The sequence below is a fragment of the Fundulus heteroclitus genome, chromosome 4 (assembly GCF_011125445.2).
Source record: "Fundulus heteroclitus isolate FHET01 chromosome 4, MU-UCD_Fhet_4.1, whole genome shotgun sequence".
In the NCBI taxonomy this organism is placed as follows: domain Eukaryota; kingdom Metazoa; phylum Chordata; class Actinopteri; order Cyprinodontiformes; family Fundulidae; genus Fundulus; species Fundulus heteroclitus.
In genome coordinates, this window is record NC_046364.1 from 20671979 (window position 1) to 20694261 (window position 22283).

A 22283-nucleotide genomic window follows, 5' to 3' on the forward strand; every position below is an offset into this window, starting at 1 on the left:
AACATCTTTTCAAAGCATCTTCCCAGATCTGACATAAACAACTCATCTCTCTCTCTCTGTATCTCTCTTCTCTCCACAGATCCAAAATGACTTTTACTAAACGGCCACTTGTCTGAGTTTATCGCTGAGCCATCGGAAGGGGGCTTTAAGCACAAGAAAACAAGCAGCTGTTGAGCCAGAGAGGATTCCTTTTTTCTCCTTGCTAACCCTGCGTGTATGGACCTCTGGGAGTGCAAGAATCCAGCCAAGGACGAGTTCACTCCCCCCTCTCAGCCTGCAAGGAAGATGGGAGTGAAAACATAAAGCTGTGTGGAGTCGAGAGGCGCTCTTAATGAATTCCAGGGAATCCTAAAAGCAAACTGAGCATTTGTCTGTGTGCAAGAATTCAGCAGCCATGCGCTCATTAGCTATGACCGTCCGGCGTTTTGTGGCTGCTGCCCTGCTATTGGCCGGTGGTCTGCAATCAGTGAGAGAACCCGAGGAGGACGTCACGCCACGCATCAGTTTTCCATACAGTGAGTAAATGTCTTCACCTGCAACCCCTTTGGTTTATCTTTTAAAGTTCCTTTTGTTCTTTTGAACGTGGTTTACTGTACCTGCTCGGCTGCTCCAAAAATAGGAGGCTCAGTAAAGCAGAATAAAGGCGTTGAATGTTTTTTCTTCTTTTTTGGGCGGGGGATTAGTATTGATGCATGTTTTAGATCGCTACCCTGTTGAAACACTAAATTGTGCCCAAGTTACAGGAATACATTTAGACTTTAACTTTCAAGTGCAAGAAAACTGGCTAATATGTTCAAGAACTACCCAGAGCCACCATTGCAAGTCTGTCCTAAAAGGGAGATTGCTGGAACACCAGCGTCGCCGTCCAGCGAGGGACGGGTTTAATATCCTCTCAGAGAGGGTGCGGTTCAAAAAAGAAGCTGCAAATGAAAGCTCGCAATTTTCTACAGGGTTGAACAAATGTCTTCTGGGGAAATGTTTTATTTCAAGGATAGAAAAAAGGAAAAAGCTTGGCCAAAATGATGAGTATTTTTGGATGAGGGTAAAACGAAACTTTCAAGGCTGAGAATACTGTCAATTGTCAAGAATGGTGGTGGCAGCGTCATGCTGTGGGTCTGTTTTACTGCCTGTGGGCATGAGCCGCCTCCCACCAACAGACTGGAACAAGCAGTTGGATAGTTGAAACTATTGCAGGACTAGAACAGATGTAGCAACTTTTAGCTTCTGGGTTGGCTCAGACCTCAACCCCATTAAAAATCTATGCACTCTGCTTAAAAGCTGTCTGTACAAGAAAACTAACCAATTTAAATGAGCTTTACTGTTTTTGTCTAGACCAGGGGTCAAGTGTGGCGTTTCTCTGCAACATCAGTGGGGTAGCGTGTGTGTGTGTGTATAATGGGGCCTATATGTCTGGTTTTTGACTCTGGATTGGAGAACAACCATGACAAATGGTTAAAATCTGCACCAAATTCTTGTTTTTGAAATGTATTAAAGTTTTTGGGTTTTTTTTTTTGTTGTATAATCTTACCACTCCAAAAAGAGAGTGCTTCAAATGAATCACTGGACATCCAAAAAAGAATATGGCATCCATGCTGATGAGTGTACTTGGTACTGTAGCTGGTTTTAATCCTGAAAAGCTTTGCCTGTTTTTACAGAAGGCAAGCCAGCGGCACAGTTTCTGGTTTATTTCAAAAGGTAAATGCCAGTTTAGTCATTTTGTGTTTGTATGAGTGGTTGCTTGTTATGAAAGGAAAACTCACAGTAAATATGGAAATGGCCGAGCCCCTTTGCGAGTCAGACCCATTTAGAGGCTTTTTCACTGACAGATGCCATCTTTAAACCCATGTCTACTTTAACAGCCAAAATGCGTGCAAGCTGGAACAGAGAAAACTGCAGCGGCGGGTAGAATTTAGGTGAAATGGATCAATGTCACCTCTGTAAAACAAGGGGACTCAGCTTAGAGCTGTTTCCTCTGATTCTCTAGATGTCTGCTCTGGAGTACGAGAGTAAGAAAGTTGACAACTGGAGACTACAATGGGGGGGGGGGGGGGGGGTTCCACAAATGCCCAGGTCCTCACAAAACGACAGCTTGCAGGTCTGAGGCCTGCAAGAACAACAAACACAGCTCCAACAGGAGTGTTGAAGGATACCTCAAAAGCCTGGGGGGCATACATGCCAACTCAGAGAGATAACCAAGGAACAAACCCCACACTTTGTAAATGCACGCAGTTACAAGTTTTGCTCCCGCAGGGATTTCTTTATAAGTGCTACTATGCACAAGATCTGTTGCCTGTGCTCTTTCATTTTGAGCTTTTATGAAAAGACTGGGGGGCTAGACCCTGTCTGCACTATCGCAGTGCATTTCTAACATATTCATACTCCTGAACTTCTTATTTCATGTCTTTAGAATATTGTAATGTAATTTTTTTTTTTTTTTTTTTTTTTTTTTTTACACTAAACTAGGGTATAAAATAACATCCAAAGCTTTGGACACCCCAGAGAGCTCTGTTTAATCCATCATCTGAAAATTAAAGCCTATGGTACAACTGCAAACCTACCAAGCTGTGGCCATCCACTTAAACTCACAGGAGGGGGCAATAAGAGCTTTGATCAGAGAAGCTAAGAGATGCACGGTAACTGTGGAGGAGCTGCAGAGATGCACGACTTTGGAGGCATAGGACAAGAAAAGTGTTGGTCTTGCACTCCTTAGATTTGTCCTTTACTGAAAAGGGGTGAGAGAAAAGCCATAAAAAAATGGCCTGCATGTAAATAACACTATATGTAGGAAGGAAGATTTACTTTGCACACCAACACCGAACAGACCATCCAAAGCTTTAAGTATAAGGTCGGCAGCGCCACGTTGTGTGGAGGCTTTTCTTAAGCTGGTTACCTGGATGGGGCTGCGAAACGCTTCAGACCAACTCAGAGGTTCGCCGCCCAGCAGTAGAGCAACCGTAATCATACAGCCAGAGCTACAATGAAACGTTTTAGATCTATGCATATTCTTATGGTGGCACTGCCTAGTCAAGGTTCAGACCTAAATTCAATTGAGAATCTGTGGCGAGACGTGAAAATTGCTGTTCACAAGCGCGCCCTCATCTAATCTGACAGAGCTTGAGCTGTTTCTACAAAGAAGAGGTGGAGGAGGTGGCGGTGTGGGGGTGGAAGGTCCGTCTGTAGATGTGCAAAGCCGGCAGACTGACCCTCAAAAGGCTGTGATTGCAGCAAAAAAATCTACAAAATAGATGCTTGCGTGCGAAAAATGCTAAACAAATCTACAGCAGCATTTTCCAGTTTTATTTCCTTTTTTTCCTTTTGTGTAAAAAAAATAAATAAAAAAATGGATCGATTTGCAAACATGAGCTCTGTGTTGGTCTGTGACAACATGGAAAAGAGTTAAAGGGTTATGAAGACAGGAATTGTATGCTACAGAGCATGAAGCAAGTGTAAACACATGGTGTTTTAAATCTTGTTTGGAAGGCTTAGCACGCAGTTCTGTGGAGCTACGACAACGTCCAGAAAGGTTTCTCCTCCGTTCTGCCTCCAATTGCCCTTTTTTTGAGTAATACACAGCAATTTGCTACTCAAGTAGAACAGAATGCTTCCCCTGTCTATTTACCGATTTTAAATTGAAAAGCTTTCTGCAGCTGACTGCACCATTGAATGTAATCACGCCGCATAAACTATACATAAGGAGTGTGGATTAAGCTTTGTAAGCTAACAGCAGGCTGATGTTTTTTTGAGCATTTGTTCAGCTGACAGCCTTTTAGTAATTGATTGATGCACGGTGGGAGCTTATGACAAACAGGAGTGCTGTTCAGGTTTGCCTCTCATGGTAAATTTACCTTTTTTTTTTTTTGTTTGCTCAGGAAAGCCTCTCTTAACACTTTTCATTATTTATGAAACGGCAGTCCTTCATGACCAACAGGTTGCTCCTTAAAATCGGTTTCTCTGTTCTCATGCTGGGAGACGCTGCAGTCCAACGGTAGCTAGAATATAGGCGCTTACAGCTGTAAAGATCTGTGCTGCTTCCTGGAAAGCGGTGCTAAAAACACATTCTGGTGCCTGTTTTTTTTTGTATTTCTCAGCCAACTGCACTGGGTGTCAAATCCACCACCCTATTTGGCATCATTTTCCATTAAGAAGAAACCCGTTCTTTTAGTGTAAAGAGACTGGATTGATTAAACTGACTGGTTCCCAGCGGATCAGTATTTGTCCGCTCGCTTTGTTCCTTTCGCTCGACGCTAATAGTCTAAATTCCCTCTGCTCTGACATGAAAAACACGTGTAAGGCAGCACGTTTTGATTATATCTGTACAAACTGTCATTGGCACCGACTGCACATTTTTCATAAACAAAGTGTTCAACTTTACTGCTGTGCTGAAAGTTTCTTCTAAAGAGCAAACTCTGTTCAGCCTGCTCTGTTGATTTAGAACAGGACCTCCATTTTTGGTGTGTCCTGCCTGTAAGAACAAGGGGTCCCTGTATATTTTCCTAAGAGGAGATCCTTGCCCTTTTCCTGGAAGAGTGTCCTTTAACTTTTTTTTTTTCCTCCCTCAATTTCTCTTCTCTTGCTCCTTCCTTCTCTCCTAATGAGCAGCCTAATCTCACGTGTAGCGAGTGAAAGGGTTTTTGAGGCGAGAGGAGGGCTTGTCTGTTTTTCATTATGCTTTTCCAGGCTGCAGGGCAGCACAAATTATCAGGAGGCTTGGAGCAGTAAGTGTTGGTTAAGCAGCCATGCAGCATGTATCACTGTTAATCAGGAGGGATCTTCCTGTAGCTTCTTTAGGCGAGGTCTGGCTGAGCCTAGGGAACCAATGCTCTATCATCAGCTGCTCTTCAGTAAGTTTTCTCAACCCAGGCCTGGATCCACAAGGCAAGGCAAGTTTATTTGCATAGCAGATTTCAGTAACAAGGCAGTTCAAAGTACCTAGGGTACCCTAGGTTACTCTTGCCATGTCAGCTACTCTTTCATGTGATCTATTTGATGGCCCTTTTGCATTACTACCTTATCAACCTTACTCAGTTACTAGAGTTTTCTAGTAGTAATGGTTACTTGATACCAGCCCCTTTGCTGGTACCTACGTGGCCGGGGTTCCAACTGAGCTTAGTTGGGCCAATGTCTGAAGATGGTCGGTCACTGACAAGAGCGACTCCGCTGATGATTGCTTTGGTGTTCACTAGTGTCCGTAAGCAAAGTCCCGAGAAGCTTGAAGCAGTTACTGGACCATCTAGCACCACAACAGCTGGAGTGGTTCAAACCAATAAAATTGGAAGTGGTTCAGCCAAACGGCCGCCATTTACGAGATTTTCCACAATACAATGACCACTTTCGTCTTTAAGGGCGCACATTCACTGAAAGTTGTATCTTTTTTGCTCCCAAGCTGGATGCAGTTTGTTGCACGGGAAGCTAAGCTTCTGCTCGGACATCCTGAAGCTCTGCAACCTCTCCGTGTTCATGAAACACCTGAGCACTGGGGGGGGGGGCTCACCTAAAACGTCCAGATGGATGTCTGAAGCAATACATTTGCACCAGGACCCCCACCTTAAACGCACAAAGCATACATATTAGAGCATCAAATATCTTCAAACATTAAATCCTTGTATGCTGGGCTCATTGTGTACATGACCACTATATCAATCTAGCATTATGTACCATTATCTTACCCTCACACATTGTCTCGCTGGTACCCTTCGGTTTGATAACGCTCTAGATCAGGGCTCACCAACCTTTTTGAAACTGAGAACTACTTCATTGGTGTTGTGTCATACGAAGGGCTACCAGTACTGACCTTTAAACTACAAGAGTCAAATTTCACCTTAACTTTGTGTAAAATAAACACATTTTTCATGCTTAGTTATAGATACAGTCATTTTTAAATCAATATAAATGCAACTGTGAATAAACAGGAAGAGTAATGGAATAAAATAAGGTTTTAGATGTAGCACACTGGTTGATTTAGCTTTTTTAGAACAGGCTTGTGGGCACCACATGTGGTTCTCGGGGGGCTACTTGGTGCCTGTGGGCACCATGTTGGTGACCCCTGCTCTATGGCTTACCACGGTCCTCTGTACTTAGCGAAATCATTTCATCTCGCTGGCCGCAGCCTTCTCCTGCTCTCGTCTTTTGAATCCGACTAAAAGCAGCAGACTAAGGAGCAGGTTTACCATTGCATCCATGTCCTCCGTGGGTGTTTGTGTTGCATACAGATCACGTCACATTTCTTGCTATGTCAGCCCCGCCCACACTGAGGTGGTACACAATTGTAATTGAAAATGACCCAGACTGTGGATTGTTGGGTAGGTACCAGTGGAAAAAGGCTGTAGGTCTATGAATTGCTCTTTGTCTGATGATTGTACTAGTACCCTAAATCCTAACCAACACAGACTCTGGGAAAATGAAATGGGATGAGAGTCTGCTCCTCTAAGTCAAGGCCCTGGTTCTCAGTGTCATAAAGGTTGACTACTTCATCTGGGTTCAGGTTGAGTCTCCACCACAAGCGCAGCATAGCAAGTATATATTTGTGTGTTGTTTATCCATCAGGATCCCAAAAAAACTGATTTTGGTCTAAAAGGAAGAATAGTGGCAAGATCCGCCGCTGTAAGGATTTTCCACTTCAACTTCCTGTGCGGGAAAAAAAATGATTCCCGATTATGATAAACGGTTGGTCTGTCCACACGGTGTCCTCTCTAGTTTCTGTGAGGTTAATGTTTAGCGAATATTGTGTTCCCTCTCTCATGCATGCTAATCCTCTGACCTTGGCAGTGTGTGGATCGCAGTTCAGCAACCAGCAGAGGAGGGGCTGAAAGAAAAAAAAACCAGTGAGCGTGGGGGGGGGGGGGGGGGGGGGGGTAGAGTTGGCTTGGGTCACATAAAATGCTCATGGGGTTTTAGACATGCTCCAATGCCCACCTAAAACCCAGCAAGGACACGCCCACTGATCCTGAAAGGAAAGCAGCCTGTGGCTTCCAGCAGAGGTGGCACTCACAAGTGCCAGCACATAAAACTACAACGGGTGCAACAATGGAGCGTAATTACAGCACATCAGCTCCGTTTGTTTCAGACGTTTTAATGACTTTGTTGCTTGCACGCTCCGGGGAACGTATAGAAGCGCTCGGTCTGCACAGATTTCCATCAGCGGGCTTTGATTTGAAGAAAACGGCAGGCAGTGAGAAGCCTTTGTGTTGCTCTTAATTGAGAAGGACAGCGAGGAATGTGAGCTTAGAGTGTCATTGGGTGATTTTTGTATTCCTGTGATGAAGGGTCCAAGAAAAATAGGGGTTGTTTTACAGCCATTTAAGGAAAGATTGATGCTTTCTTTTCTTGGATTGATATGGTTTGTGTAATGCTGGGTGTACATCACTCCTGTTGTTTGAGTCTCCTAAATCAACGTAGTCCCTTTACCTTTTTGCACTCATCTGGATATCAAGCAAGCACTGTTTGTTTCTACCTTCCCCGACAATCCAACTTAAATGAAAAAGGCAGCATTTATCCCAGTGTGCTGCGTGTTCTTGTCTTATGGAAGGCTATTTTCGTCTTGCTGATGCTGTATATAATCGGTTTATGCCCGGGTTTTGCTTATGGCTCATGAATGACAACTTAAAATCAACTCTGCTGTGTAAGTAAACCCCAGGAAGCGCTGATCCCATAAACCCTTCAGCTGTTACTGTTGTGTTCACTATGTATGTAAAAGGATCAAACTGTAGATGGCAACAAGTTTGGGCTTCGTGTCAGACATGCTGTTCAAAGTTTGCCAACCGTGGTTTTGAAACACCTTAACCTGAATAATATTGATGGGTGGTGCTCCTCTTTGTTTACATATTTAACCGTGTTTTCCCCAAATGGAGATACTTCATAATGCCCGAATTTGCCTTGTTGGCAAGGCATAAGTAGAGAAGCTTTCTTCAAGTTGGAAGTGGAGGAGGGGCAGAGCTGCGTTACTGTATGGTTTGTACAGCTGGAGAGCATCTTTTTTTTTTCATTTCACTCAACTTTCCATTAATTTTCTTGGAAAGGGCTCTCTTTGGACAGCCGGCTTCTTCATGAAATGGCCTTTTGTGGCTTACTTTCCTTGTTGTGGGTGTAAAATCAGCGGTTTTCCCCATGATTGTGTCGGACATAACGTAATGTCTCTGCTTTGAAATTATTTTTGAATTTGGTCTAATGCAATATTCAAATTTGCCCCCAAAAAAAATTACATTTTGGATTTCCATTAGACGTAAGCCATATCTATCAAAATTAGCAAAAATATAAACCCTTGAGATGGATCCCTGTTTAATTAATGTAGACAAGTTCCCCTAATCTGTCGAATCACGGTAGTAAATCAACTTATTGATGATGCTCTTGATTAATGGCAGTGTTTTTGTATGTTTGTCTTAGACAGGCCAGTGTTTGAACAACATGGATTACAATTTATCGGCCCATCATGAGACGGGTAGAGTGCAATGTTGCAGGAAACTCTGCCATTGAGTACAACTATATTTGCTCCAAAGAAAACTTTACGTTTGGATTGAGGCACATCTGGAAGTGTAAGACCAGGCCTCATGTGCATCCCTCATTAAAAGCCAGAACTTTTTTTTTTTTTTTAAATCCTAATCCAGGACGTTAACACGCTCCACATGCCTCATCATAATCAACATGCATGCAGAAAAAGAGACTGCAACACTTCTCACTGGGCTTGCCAGAGAATATTGTAGATATTGCCAACAGATACCATTAAACTGACCACTTTTCCTTTAAAGCGGCAACAACAGGCCTCCTTCGGGGTTGTTTTGAAACCGAAGAACGGCTGAATAAACCCTTATCCACAAATACATTGACTAATCCAGCGATCCTTGTGCTCACCGGGCTCCTCGTAGCATCATGGCCACGAGGATTAAATTTATCCGTGAAAGGGCAAGAGTGGAAGTGGCCGCTCAGCTAAACCTACGTGTAAGGAAAGGTAAATATTCAGCAAAGAGTGTAAATCCATATGTTTGGACGCTTCTTCTCCTCAGTCACTGCTGCGGGTGAGTGCAGAGCAGGAGAGATGGAGCAACTCCAACCCGCTCTTCTCATCAAGAGCCTCTCCAGGGACTTCACATACACATGGAAAACATGGCAGAGGGCTGTGTTTGGATGATGTGGCACCACTTGAAAGACCTTTAACAGGCCAGTCCAAAAGTGAGGGCTCTTCATAAACTGGAAGCAAAAAAAAAAAAAAAAAAAGAAAGACAAGTGGGCATCGGTTTGTACAGTGCATCGAAGGGAGTCTAGCTGCAGAGAAACCATCTGTAATAACGTTCAAGCCAGCTGGATTTTGGTAGCAACCAGACATATGGCTTTATTTCCCCGCTCGGATACACTTGGCCGAGCTGTAGAAATACTATAATGTAATTCATTAAGCACATTTCTCAAGTGTCCTCAGTCATCCTAATGACGTGTTTCTCTGTAGATGTTGCTGGTGGTAAAACGGTATGACAAAGACTTATGCAACCATTGGTCCAATTGTCTTTGAATTATTTTTTTGTTGTTGTTGCTGCTAGTTCAGTGAGTCTATACGGGTTCTCTTTTGTTCCTGCCCCAGCTCAGCATTGGCTCAGTGGGGACTGATGAGCCAATACTGAGCAGGTTTTCTGATGTTCCCGCCCCACTGTGAGCTGCAGGGACTGAGCTGGACTCTGGCAGAGGTGCCTCTCCCTAGACTTCCCTGGAGCGGTCAGGATGGCACAGAGATCACCCCTGTCTGAGCACGGCTACTGTTTAAATGCCGACGCCTGCCCGCCAGATTTAGGGTGCCTGGGGGTGGGATTCCTCCTTGGTGCTGGGCATGGCCTCGGCAGCTGCAAGGGTGACTGTGTTGCAGGGCTTGACCTGGATGAGGTAGGGGGTTTCAGTACACTGGAGGGGTCTTCTTATGTCTCTCTGGCCTGAGGGCTTCTGCACTGCTGACCTGCCTCAGTGTCGGATGTATAGCTCCTGTGGTCAGGCCTGGTGTCTGTCTGGGGCTGCTGCAACCTCAGGGAGCCAAGGCTACTCCCCTTGCTGAAGAGTTATAACCTAAGGGTTCCAGGTAGCAAAGTAAAACACACACACACACACACACACACACACACACACACACACACACACACACACACACACACACACACACACACAATCCGAAAGGTTGAAGTCATCCAAACACAGGTTCATATTTTATTGATGCAACCCCTCAACTTTGATTCCCCAGCATGTCTTGTTTCTACTGTTTAGTAGGGGTGTGTTGAAACATCACGCTTATGAGACGATGCATTCATTACTACATTTGCTTTTTAGAAAGACAAGCCTTTATTTATTTTTTTCTTCGAAGGAAAACAGCACAATTTTGAGGGAGGTTGTTCTCACTAATAATGCCAAGGTTCAAATCGGTTTGAAAGAATATAGAGACCGTGCAGGATATTCCAGTAAATCTATTGATGTTATGCGTGTAATTTTTTTTTTGTCCTAAGCCATGATCAAGTGCTGTCACAATTAGGCTGAATCTTTTGAGTATACCGTCACATGCCAGATGTCAACATAAAGAACATCTTTTTAAAGCTAAACATTCCCTCTAGTTATCATTTATAAACAGAGGATGTCTGCAGTAAATATGTCTAGATTTCACCAATGGTAGCGGGGTCTATAGAGAATGCATTCTAAAAGTACAGATTTAACATAAAGTTTGACCCTAAACCCTAACAGCCTGCCAGTCATAATGTAATGCTTTTTTTAAACGGTTTTAAACAGTGTGTTGCTGTTGTGAATTTTTACTTAGACAGGATAGATATATGATGTTGTATTCTGTTCTATTTCTAGTCTGCTTCTCTTACTGGCTTCCATGTTTATAGGCCTTGCTTATAAGCCTTTGCCAAAATAAAATACCAAATGCTGCGCTCTGTTTTAGGAACCCTGGGAACTCTCATATGATTGGCTCAGGAACCAGGAAGTAAACACGGGTTACACTCTGCACCAAAGTAGTTCTAGACTCTACCTCTAGGTTTGAAAGGAGAAAGACTTGACATTGTTGATGGAGAGGGCCGATTGTTTATAGAGAATGTTACGTCCATTCCAGGTGACAAATGAGAATTATTGAGGTTGATTTTACAGACAATATCTTACTTATCGTTCTTTTAAGCAATAAAGTATTCCCCATTTATTTTCAGCCACGTGCCATCAGCTTTACCCTGCTAATTTTTCTGTTTAGTGAGATCCAGTCTACTTTTATAACTGGAGTTCATCAACACAACGGGGCGAACACTCAAGCTCCTCCCTTTTATCCTTTAAATAAAACTCTCAGATGTGTAAAGTCATCTCGTAACAATGTCCTACATTTATTGTAGAGTGAAGTCACAAGTTGATAGCAACTATGTGGCAATCTGTGAGACAGGCATCACTCTGAAGAGAAATATTGTGGTATCTCTATCACTTCTGCTATTCAACCTTTGTTTCTGTTCAGCTGAAGTAGTTTATGATTGAGAACAGTCTGAGCAAAGTGAGGCAGATGTCAAATACTCCCATATGAAACGTCTCAGAAGGCGAGGTGCAAAGTGTATCTGAACATCATTGCTTCTATTAAACTCCGGATAAATGTCTGAGTTTTAAAAAAAATAAAAAATCTCCTATTTGGAAATCTTTCGTAAATGTCAGGTTGGACAGGCGTCATGGACCAGAGTTGCTGACAAAGCAGAACAGAGTGTTTGTGTTGGTGCAATTACCCGCTCAATATGCAGATAAGGACTGGCAGGCTTGTGTTTTTAAATTGCATTGGGGTAATAAGTCCATGGCTTGAGTGGAGTCCAGTCATGCTGGTCCTTTAGTGTGCCCAGGGCTGTATTGTCTGCTAAATAAATTCAGATAAGTGTCCAAGACCACCCCTGAGGGTGTACTGAGCAATGATTGTGATCACACTATAAAATCCAAGGTTGGACGTTAGTAGCAGGTCTGAACAGCTTCACTGTGGGATCAGATCGGATTTTTGGCTTCTCCTCTGAGTCCAGCTATATGTTTATCACCACTTTCCTTCTTCTCAAGTGTCCTCCTAGCAGTTTAGTGATGTTCCACCTCTCACAGCTCTATAAACCCTCTTCCTTGATGATTCTTGGCCAAACATTGCATTCATGAATGGTGTTATTGGCTTCACACAGGATGCAGGAGCAACATTTTGATATCCACCAGCCCCACCATAGAGATTGGAGAAAAATAAAGAGTCTTGGAAGTCTCCCCACACACAAGACAAGCAGAGACACGCTTGTAATGTGAGAAAATTATACCATCTATCCATGCCTGTGTCTTTGGGGCTGCTATATTTGTTTCAACAGTTCACTCAGACAGCACAGTGTCTCTCTGTCTCACCAATGTTGGATCTAGGATTTTGTAAGCTTTCAGGTGCAGCGGATCGTGTGTCTGGTCGGTACATGACTGAGACCTGAAAGCCTTTAATTACACAATACCACATCACAATCAGAATGTCTTCACCTTGTTTTGAATCACTGACTTCATGCCTTCTCCACTTTAGACTTTGGGACTTATTAGATGGCATCAAATTTCCACCTCCCATCCATTTAATGTTGTTGTTTTTTTGTGGTTACCCAAGTGCTTTTCTGCCCCCGTTGACCTTTGGCACAATGAACACCTTTCTCAAACACAATGCTGTCAGAAAATACTGGACACTGCTCGCTCTTGTGCTCTGCTCAACATCTTCAAGGTGCAGATGTCTGTTAATTGTGGTGGCCACAGACTATCACATATGAGCAGGACGGGCACCAAACAAAACCTTTTCAGTGTATTTTATTGGCTTTTATGATCAGTACAAAGTTCTGCATTATGGGCTGTTGATTTCTGCAGCTCCTCCAGAGTTACCATGGGCCATTTGGCTGTGTCTCTCCTTAGCCGGCCTGTGGGGTTAGGTTGCCATGTCTGGGTAGGTTTGCTGTCATGCCACGCTATTTTCATCTTCTGATGACATATTTAGCAGAGCTCTAAACGTCCAAATCTTGAGATATTGTTTTACAATCTAACTGTGCTTTTAAGCTCTTCACAGTTTTATCCCTGACCTGTCTGCTTTGTCCCTTGGTCTTCATGATGCTGATTTTTTCACTGATTTTTCTCTATCAAACCTCTGAGGCCTTCACTGAACAGCTGGATTAATACTGAGGTTACATTACACACAGATGGACCCGATTAGCTAATTGGGCAACTTTTTTTTAACCTTTTTAGTCTATGGGTTGAATTGAATTTTATTGATGCATGTTTATGGTGAGATCAGATGTGATTGAAAACTGGTTAGTATTATTAATAATAATAATAATAATAATAATAATAATAATAATAATGCATTTTATTTGCAAAGCGTCTTTCGTAACACTCAAGGACTCTGCACAAAATTAAAACGAAACAAATGGCAATAAAACAACAAAGCATCAACAATCTAAAACAAACACAAAACCTACTTGGTGTCTGGTTCCTTTTGTTTCTATTTGCTTTTAAGGTAAGTTGGAATGAAAATGCACACTTTTACCAACACGGTGAATAGTCTTAATCTTGGCGAACAGAACTGCGTCATGTAACCAGTGTGTGTCCTTTTTATGCCATGACTGGAATCAAGGTCTCTCCCTTTGTCTCCTGTACTCCCCAACAAAACAATGGCAATCATCGGATGACCTTGAAGTTGGCTTCTTTCATCCCCGCTGTTGCTATCAGGCCTGTTGTCAAATCATGTCCGAGTCGGTGCACGACGCTGTAGCCTTGGACTGCAGATGTCCAAGTCCTATTTTTTATTTTTTTTTTATTTTGTTTGTTCTCTCTTCCCTTCGGGAGAAGTTGTGTTCTGCTTTTAGTTTTCCCAGCCGGGCTCAAAGTGAACCACTTTGCCCTTGTTACCCCGTTGCCTTGTGACTCGGCTCATGCTGCCATAGTAAATCTGGGGCATGTTTACACTCAGCTTTCAGGAGAGTCCTGGCAAGCGTAGCCCCTGCCATGCAGCCAATCCGTCACCCCGCCTTTTACGTGCTGTTTAAACTTTGGAATAAGAGGGGGGAAAAAATGTGATCCTGCCCCCTTTTTTTTTCTTTCTTTTTTATCCTTTGCTCTGCGGCATGTTGTTTGCCAAGTAGCTGGCATGTGTTTCTCAGCAGCACAGCATCTGCAGACGGGCACTCTTATGAGATGTTAGCTTAGCGTTGATTAAGCACGCTGTAGTGTGACACGAATGAATGGACTCAGAAGCTGCATGTTATCACGGAGCTATTTTGGGTGTATGACCTCCAAGTTGGGTTACCTTTGCCCATATATCCTTATTTTATTTTATTTTTTTTACGAAAATGATGGGACGGTATGATTTCTACCCAAAAAGAATTAGCCCTGACCTTGTAGCCCAGTCTCATCACTTGCAGCCCTACCATAGATTGTACCAGAAGAGTTTAATATTTATCTGAATCTTAAATGTTACTCAAGGTTAGTCTTGATCTAGATGTGTTGGACGTTATGTACTGGTCATCACTTTGTCCTTTCCACCCCGTGGTGGAATACATTAGGCTGTGCTGGAACATTTTATTCTCAAAGCTGATGTGTTAGAAGAGGATAAAATGGGCAAGTTTGATGAGAGTCACATTGGGTCAGAACATCTCTGAAACCGTAGCTGTTCTTGTTTCTGGCCCGCAGGGATCGGGACGATTTAGTCTTAAAAAAAAAAAAAAACTTTCCAGAAAATATTGAGGTAAAAATTTCAGTGATGATTACAAATATCTTAACAGTCATGCCCTTCTAGAGGTACTTTAGCGGACACTCATAGCTTCATAAAGACAAATAGTGCTGCAAAAATAAGAGGTGGCCGTTACGAGAGCGATGCACAATGATTGAATCAAAGTGTGGAGGAGGATGGTTCAAACAACCAGGACAACCTATTATTAACTATGTACACCAGAGGTTTACAACTACCGGACCACTGACTGACACAAGTCCATTAGTCATTTGGTACTCAGCCAAAGCAAGAAAATAAATGTGTTTTGTGATTTTCACTGTATTGATAAGCTGACTTTTGTTTGCAAGGAATTCATTTTTTTGTATCGTCATTTTGTGGAACCAATGAGGTCAGTCAGGTGACCGTACAAAGCCCTTGTTCACCACTGGAAGAATAAAGAAGGGGAAGAAGAGCGTCAGAACCGGGCCAATGAGCAGTGGAAGAAGGTGGCCTGAAGATAAATACCCTCGCTGGGCTTATTTTATTTATTTTCTATTTTCCTTATCCAATCCGTGAATGGCTAGGGGCATCTGCATTCCTCAGCTGGAGAGCCCATGGCACCTGGAAGCCCCGCGGGAGGTGGGGGGGTCATTTTTTGTTCTGCTGGGATTCTTTAGGTCCTGCCATCCATGTTGATGTTACTTGGACACGTACTTCCCACCGCACCATAACTGCACTCCAGTTATGTCCTCTCATGTGTTTACTGCTGGCTATCGTTTCTGCTAGCAGGACAATGTGCCCGGCCAAAAATCAAAACTGGCTCAGGAAGGTTGTGAAGAGAACAGGCAGGGGTTTGAGGCGTTGACTTGGGCTCCAAACTCAACAGCGGCTGGATGTTTTGGACAAACTAGTCTGATCCATGGAGGCCTCGCTCTGCTGTACTGAATGCAGTTCGCATCCTTCTTGCTGTAAACTTCTGATAATGCATCAGCTCTGATTTTTATTTTCCTCGCTTTGACCCTCAGGCTGTAGTTAAGTCGATCAGTGGAGCTTACCAATTTAGCATGTTAACACAGACGATGCAGGGGCCGTGTTGATGGTAGGCGCAGTGATCACTGGCGTAGGCTCGGAGCCTGACCCGCTGACAGCCAGCTGATTAAACCACTTGGTGATGAATGGCAGCCAAGTCTAACGGTTTATATCCGAGGACGTGCAACCTTCTGCTGCAAACAAGCCCAAACACCGAATCGCTCCGCGGCATCGCTGCACATCTCTTCAAACGGCTGCATCTTGACATTTTTTACTGTCTGGCCTTCAGTTGTTCTGGGGGCTTTGAATTCTCTTCTTCTTCGTCCCTTTCTCAGTCTGCATCATTGTTCCTTATAGGTCAAGATCCCAATGCAATCATTCTGGTCACCACAACTCCCGCGGACCCAACCCCACCCCCCCCCCCATAATACTCTTTGTCTCCCCTCTGAGTCAAAGTTTCATGAGTTTGCTCTCCACCGCTCGTTATTCCATTGTCTGAGAGACTGTCACTGTGATTTATGTCAGAGAGTTTTAATATGCTGAGCAGAGGCGGCTTTCTGGTTCCAGTGAATGTCCCAAACCCACGGGAGCCTTGACAATCAGGCCACGATATCCCCCTCACCCCCCCGTTGGGAGGAGAGATGGCACTCCCCTGTCAGCCGATTGCAGGGTCTGCCCTAGTCTGAGGCTACCTTCTTTATAATCATTTAAGGAAACTTTAACAGGCTTATTTTACCTCTTAAAGTAAACCACTCTTCTTTTCTTCCCTTCTCCAAACCCAATGACAAAGGGACGTTTTTATCCCCCGCCCCTTGATTTTAGTGGCAGGCCCCGGTCCTGATTGCCTCCAGATGTCACTGCGTTTTTGTTTTTTTTTAAAAAGAGAACGAGGGCTTGTTGATGTGGAAAGGGCCCAGCGTTTGAATCTGGACGGGATGCGTCTTGCACAGCTGGCTTTCACTCCCACCAGGGGAAGATGATCATTTGCCAAACTGCCTTGAGTGCGAGATGAACCATTTGTGAGCGCGTTGAGAAGTTTATGTCGAGGGTTGTAAACATTTATTGAGGTTTTTCTGCCTCTATTTGCATTCTGGTCCAACACACCACCTGGGGCGTTGGAGATGAATGTGGGATGCCTTCTTTGACTTTTTCTGCCCTGCAGAAGGGTTAAAATGTGAACTGGCTTTCTGGTTCTTCACATGCAAACAATAGATTGGGGGAGGGGGATATATCATCCTCATTTAATGCCTGGATGATTAACGTCACCCAGTGTAACTCTTGAATAAAGTATTTTAGAACTTATGTGACACTGAGTTTTTTTTTTTAACATTTGCTCACACGTTAAATGTGAATGGCTACACCAGCAGATAACCTGTTCAAGCAGCTAAAAACGGTCTGTTATATTCCTAAGGATACGGCAGAAAGATACAATAAGAACATTTACTTAATTACTGCTATTAAAGGCATACTATGCAACATTTTTCAGTTAATTAATGTGTTCCATACCGTTTTGGATGATTAAATGAGTCATTTCAGGTCGAACAAAGGTTTTCTCGGCCGCCCTGGTGGTCTGTGGGGGAAATGCCTGCACTTGCAATGGCGTACCGCGAGCGAGCTATTTTTAGAAACGTAACGTCACGATGACGTCACATCACGTGGTACGCAGTAGGGCGAGCTTGCATAGTCCGCCGCTGTGTCGCTGTAAAAGAGACGTGCGTTACCCTTGGTTTTACTCGGTAAACGACTGCTTTTTCCAAATCTAAGACCATGGTTTTTAAACATTGTTGCTATGGAACGTGCAACAGCGACTCGAGGTACGCTGATCGGCCGCATATGAAGGATGTTTTCTTCAAGACTGCCAAGGAGAAATGTGTGCGCTGGAACACCGGGGCGGTCGGCCTACACAACAGTTCAACCCGGAAAAAGTTACCAAATTCAAGTACATATGTAGCAAGCATTTTGTCGGAGGAAAGGGCACAACCGAAGAACATCCTGACCCAATTCCAGCGACATCAAGTCAAGGTAAGAGTATTTTGGTGGCCGACATGTTAATAAAGTAGCGCCTGCTACCATAATAGCATATAGGCTATCATGGTAGCAGGCGCTAACATGATAGCCTGCTACCAGGATAGCTTACTCAAAAACATTTCAAATAAGACAAACATTAAACATATACCGATCCCTGGACGGTGATTACAAACAAAAAAACGGCCGACGACGCCATGACCGCCGCGCAGGGGAAAAAAAAAAAAGCTTACCGTTCGATCAAGTCGGCCAGTTTTCCAGTCTTTTTAAGCCCTCGAACCTCAAGCCATCGTTTGAGCTGAAGGTTGGTGTGTTCTTCGACAGTGCGACCAGTAATCCGTGTGCCTGGAACATCGTCTTGGGAAAGTTTAACGGCTGTAAAGTCGGTCATATCGCTGTTTCTGTTGCGCGTCTAATAGCTGGTTGCTATGGGCGTTCTCTACCTGTATGTCCTACCTAAGCGGCAAAAGGGGCGTTGCTCTTGAGAGGGTGACCTCACGTGCACGGTACGCTATTGCAAGAGCCCTCGGCCCGCACACACAGGCTCAGAAGTCTCGCTTTACGGCGAGAACTCCATGTGTTTTTGCCCTGCCATTCACTATATGCACGCGCGAAAGCAACAACAAAGAACCGCGTGTTAACGTCAAATAAACATGCAAGCATATCGAGTTTTATTATTATTAATATTATTAATATTATTTTTATTTTTTATGTTGGCGAGACGCTACCGCTTGGCGAGGCGGTGGCGGTAGCGTCTCGCCAACATAAAAAAAAAAAAATTAATAATAATAATAATAAAACTGGCCGCGGCGACCGCCTCGCCAAGATAGCACTGCGGGAAGCTTGATGTTCATACCTTCACTGTGTTAGTCATTGTTTGTACTGCCGTTTTTTCCACTTTTCGTTGCATTTGCCTGTCTGCTAAGCTCAAAACAACCGCGCCTGGCTTGACAGAGAAACCAGAACAGCTGAGCATCTTTACTACAGTGCACTTTTACTTTCGCCCTCTGGGGGGAGCCTCGCTGGAAAATCAACCCCGGTTGCATAGTATACCTTTAAATTTGCAAATTGCTTTTTTGATCCAAATATCAAAATCAAAACTCATACATTTTATAAACCCCACTGTTCCAATTTTTACAACAAATATATTATTTTAGCCGCAGAAGGACTGTAGTGGGTTTTCTTGTTTGTTTGTTTTATTGCATTATAGTATACTTAACATCTTCGTGTAAACTCTGTAACACCATAATATTTTTACTGAAGGTTATGGGAATCTCATACCAACCCATGCATAAAAATATGTCTGCCAAGATTGAAATGAATTGTGAAGATCACGGTTTGTTTTTTTTAGCCAGTTTTACTTGTTTCGTTCCCCCTGAGGTTTTTTTTTTTTTTTTTTTTTTTTGCATACAGTAAGCCATTACCACCACTCTAGTCATTACAATCAGACTCAAGGCTGGTGTCAGATATTACTGTCTACTTGCACTGCTGTTTTCTACATGAACACCGGAATATACAAGCAGCCTAAATGGAAGCAAAAGGAAACGGGTACGGTGTGACATAATGTGGTGGCTCTGTTGTGACTCATGGACCCCCTGGAAGAGAAAAAAAAAAAACCTAAATGGGTTTTCAGATGGCCCTCTAGATAGAAGGGGGGTGAAAAAAAGCTGACTTCATTAAAAAGACAGAACAACCTCTACAGGTTTAGAGAGATTGCAGCTTCCTCTCAGATGTCATTTCATACTGATTTGAGGAGGTCATTTGTGGGTGGAGCAGATGGGTGTTGTCGTGCAATAACGAGCTCATAAGATTAAAAACTCTTACGAAGAAAGAAGCGGAAGGAAGGAAAGCTTTAATCCCTTATCCCCTGTGAAGAACCAGAAAAGCGAGAGCGTCTGAGCTCCGGTTGTACTCCATGGACCCGGGGACATGTTCTGTACCCCTCTGTTCCCCTCCTGTCCTGTCCCGTCCTTCTCTGTGATAATAATCTGCTGTCTCCTTCTGTTTGTGTGCGTGCGTTTTGATTTCTTTCTCCGTCCAGATGCGAAGGAGAGATCCGCCAAGAGATTTTCAGTGGGTGGCGTCTTCAATTACACGTCTCTGCTGCTCAGCCAGGAGGACGACATGCTGTACGTCGGAGCCAGGGAGGCGCTTTTCGCCCTCAGCCTCTCGGACATCAGCAAGAGCAAGCTGCAAAAGAACGTAAGCACGGCGGTGGGCCAGACAGACCCCAACTAGGAAGGCTGGCTTTTACATTTTTAATTTCCTTAGTTGGTTTACTTGAAGTTGAACCATATATGGGGACGGGGACGGGGGGGCTGTAGAGATGGGCATTTATGGTATCATTTATCTATGGTTACCTCAATTTCATTTGACCAATTCAGCTTTTCCTCTCCACCCCTCCAACCCCAATCTCTCCTCATCAGCTCACATGGGGAACTCCTGCTGGAAAAAGAGAGGAGTGCAGCTTTAAAGGAAAAAACTTGCAGGTAAGCGATTAAGAAAAACCTGTCACTATTCTTTTTTTTTTTTTTTAATCCCGCTCCGTGTGTTTGGCGTTCCCCTCGCGATCTCCTATTTGCTTCACATGTGAGGCAATAACATGAGCGCAGAGCTGACAAACCTTTTTCCAGCAGAAACAAACGGATTCATCAAGTCTGCCGGCTCCCGTGGGCGGGGATGGGGTGGTGGTGGTGGTGGTGGTGGGGGGGGGGTGTAACTTCTTCTTCTTCAGTCAGCCCTGTTACCTTGTTGTCATGCCAGCTGTTGTGTCCCTGGGTGAGAAGCCTCAGTAATCCGCCTGCTGCAGTGCACAGCTCTGTCTGTATTACACAAAGCTCTGCAGGCAACCGCTCTGTAAGGCTGGCAGGTTTTCCCCACAGTGTTTGAGGAGCGGTCTGTCAAACATCCTGCGAAGCCCCCCCCCCCCCCCCCCATTCTCAGTTTGAAAAAAAGTCTGCAAAAGCAACAGGATTCAAGTGTCTTCCAGGTCTAGATACATATGGAAAAAGAAAATAAAGCTTGGAACGATATTATTTTCACCTGTTGCTGTCACTAAAACATTTATCTATCCATCCATGTATCCAGACTGCTGTATCAATCTGATTGTCCGTTTTCAGTATGTCTATCCATTCCTTTCAGCAATTCATTTTATCCATCCATCCAACTATTCTTCCATCCATTTAACTTTCCAGTATGCATCCATTAGATTATTTATCTGTAGATCCATCCATCCATCTATCAATCCACCTGTGCTTCTATTATGTCAGTTCATTCATCCGTTAATCCGTTAATCAGCGCGCAGTTTTTTTGGGTTCCATATTCAAAGCCTGACCGCTGTACAAAAACCTAAAATGTGCTTAAAATGAGACTGGAAAGGACTGGAACAGGGGGGAATATTGATGTCGAACATGTGGGGGAGCCCTGCGAGTATCGTTGATGCCCCCTCTCGGGCGTTTCAGCATGTGCCCTCGGGTCTTTAGATTTCTTGTGACTTTCTGAACCAGACTCTCTCTCTCTCTCCGTTTTGTTCCCATCCAGACCGATTGCTTCAATTACATCAAAATTCTGCTGCGGCTCAATAGCACTCATCTGTATGTGTGCGGTACCTACGCCTTCAGTCCCATCTGTGCCTACATAGTAAGTATCGACCTCTCACTCTATCCTTTGTTCAAAAACAAAGCCTGCCATTTAACCATAAAAAAACTCTCTTTTTACATTAGCATGCTTAATGTTAGGCTTTTTATTTATTTAAATAAAAGTCAAAATTCAGTCCTTTTCATCCTCTGTGTCTTTGCTGGATCTTTGTGTAAGTAAAAGTAAATCCTGCTGAGGTTCTTTAGCCAGACAAGGCAACAGGGGAGGTACTGAGCCTCCTAGAAAGGAACGAAGTGGTAGATTTGTCAAGAACGTCAGATTTGAACGTAACTACCAGAAGACGTGACATTGATTTTTAGCATTGGAGCTTGTCAGCTCAGCTCACAGCCTGCTTTGCTTCAGAACAAGGGGGGAGTTAGCCTCTCAGCTTTGACGTCAAAGTGGAGGGAAAGCACGGCATGTCTCGGATTTGAGATGACTTGGCAGGACGTTGGGCCCTGAGCTGGGATTCAAAGCAAGTAGGGTCTACAGCGGCACTCATCATGTTGACAAAAGTCTGTGTGTGTACACATGTGTATGTGTCTATTCCTAACAATATAGTCTCTGAGATGCCTAATATTACCGCTGATAAATGGTTTGTTTTAGCACTCGTCCAAACAGACGCGGGGGACTTTGGGAGCAGTGTAACGGGACACTGAGGCCTGGAAGAGACACTAAACAATCAGGATGACGGACGGGAACTAAAACAAGCTCAGACTAAAACATTTGATAATGAAGAAGCATGAGAGCACTGTCCAATCCAGGGCGCCACGTGGACTGTCCTGTCTGACTTGATCACTGGAGCAAGCGATTGTTATCACTGTCGGTTTTTCCACCAATGTCAGTTTATTACAGACAGCCATTACATTACAGTAACCCTCCCTCGTTTTTTTTTAATTTCCAACTTCTCATTTTT

At 43.8% G+C, this 22283-nt stretch overlaps 1 protein-coding gene across 2 annotated transcripts in view; it reads left to right on the forward strand.

Annotated features, from left to right (window-relative positions):
• Window positions 1–22283, forward strand: part of LOC105916411 (semaphorin-4B) — a 77347-nt gene that overhangs the window by 34935 nt on the left and 20129 nt on the right. For both annotated transcript variants that reach the window (XM_036136251.1, XM_012850932.3), the window contains exons 2-5: window positions 80–515; window positions 19773–19933; window positions 20158–20220; window positions 21272–21370. In XM_036136251.1, coding sequence (XP_035992144.1) covers window positions 395–515; window positions 19773–19933; window positions 20158–20220; window positions 21272–21370 — 444 coding nt within the window. In that variant the 5' untranslated portion in view covers window positions 80–394. The remainder of the gene's footprint in view (window positions 1–79; window positions 516–19772; window positions 19934–20157; window positions 20221–21271; window positions 21371–22283) is intronic.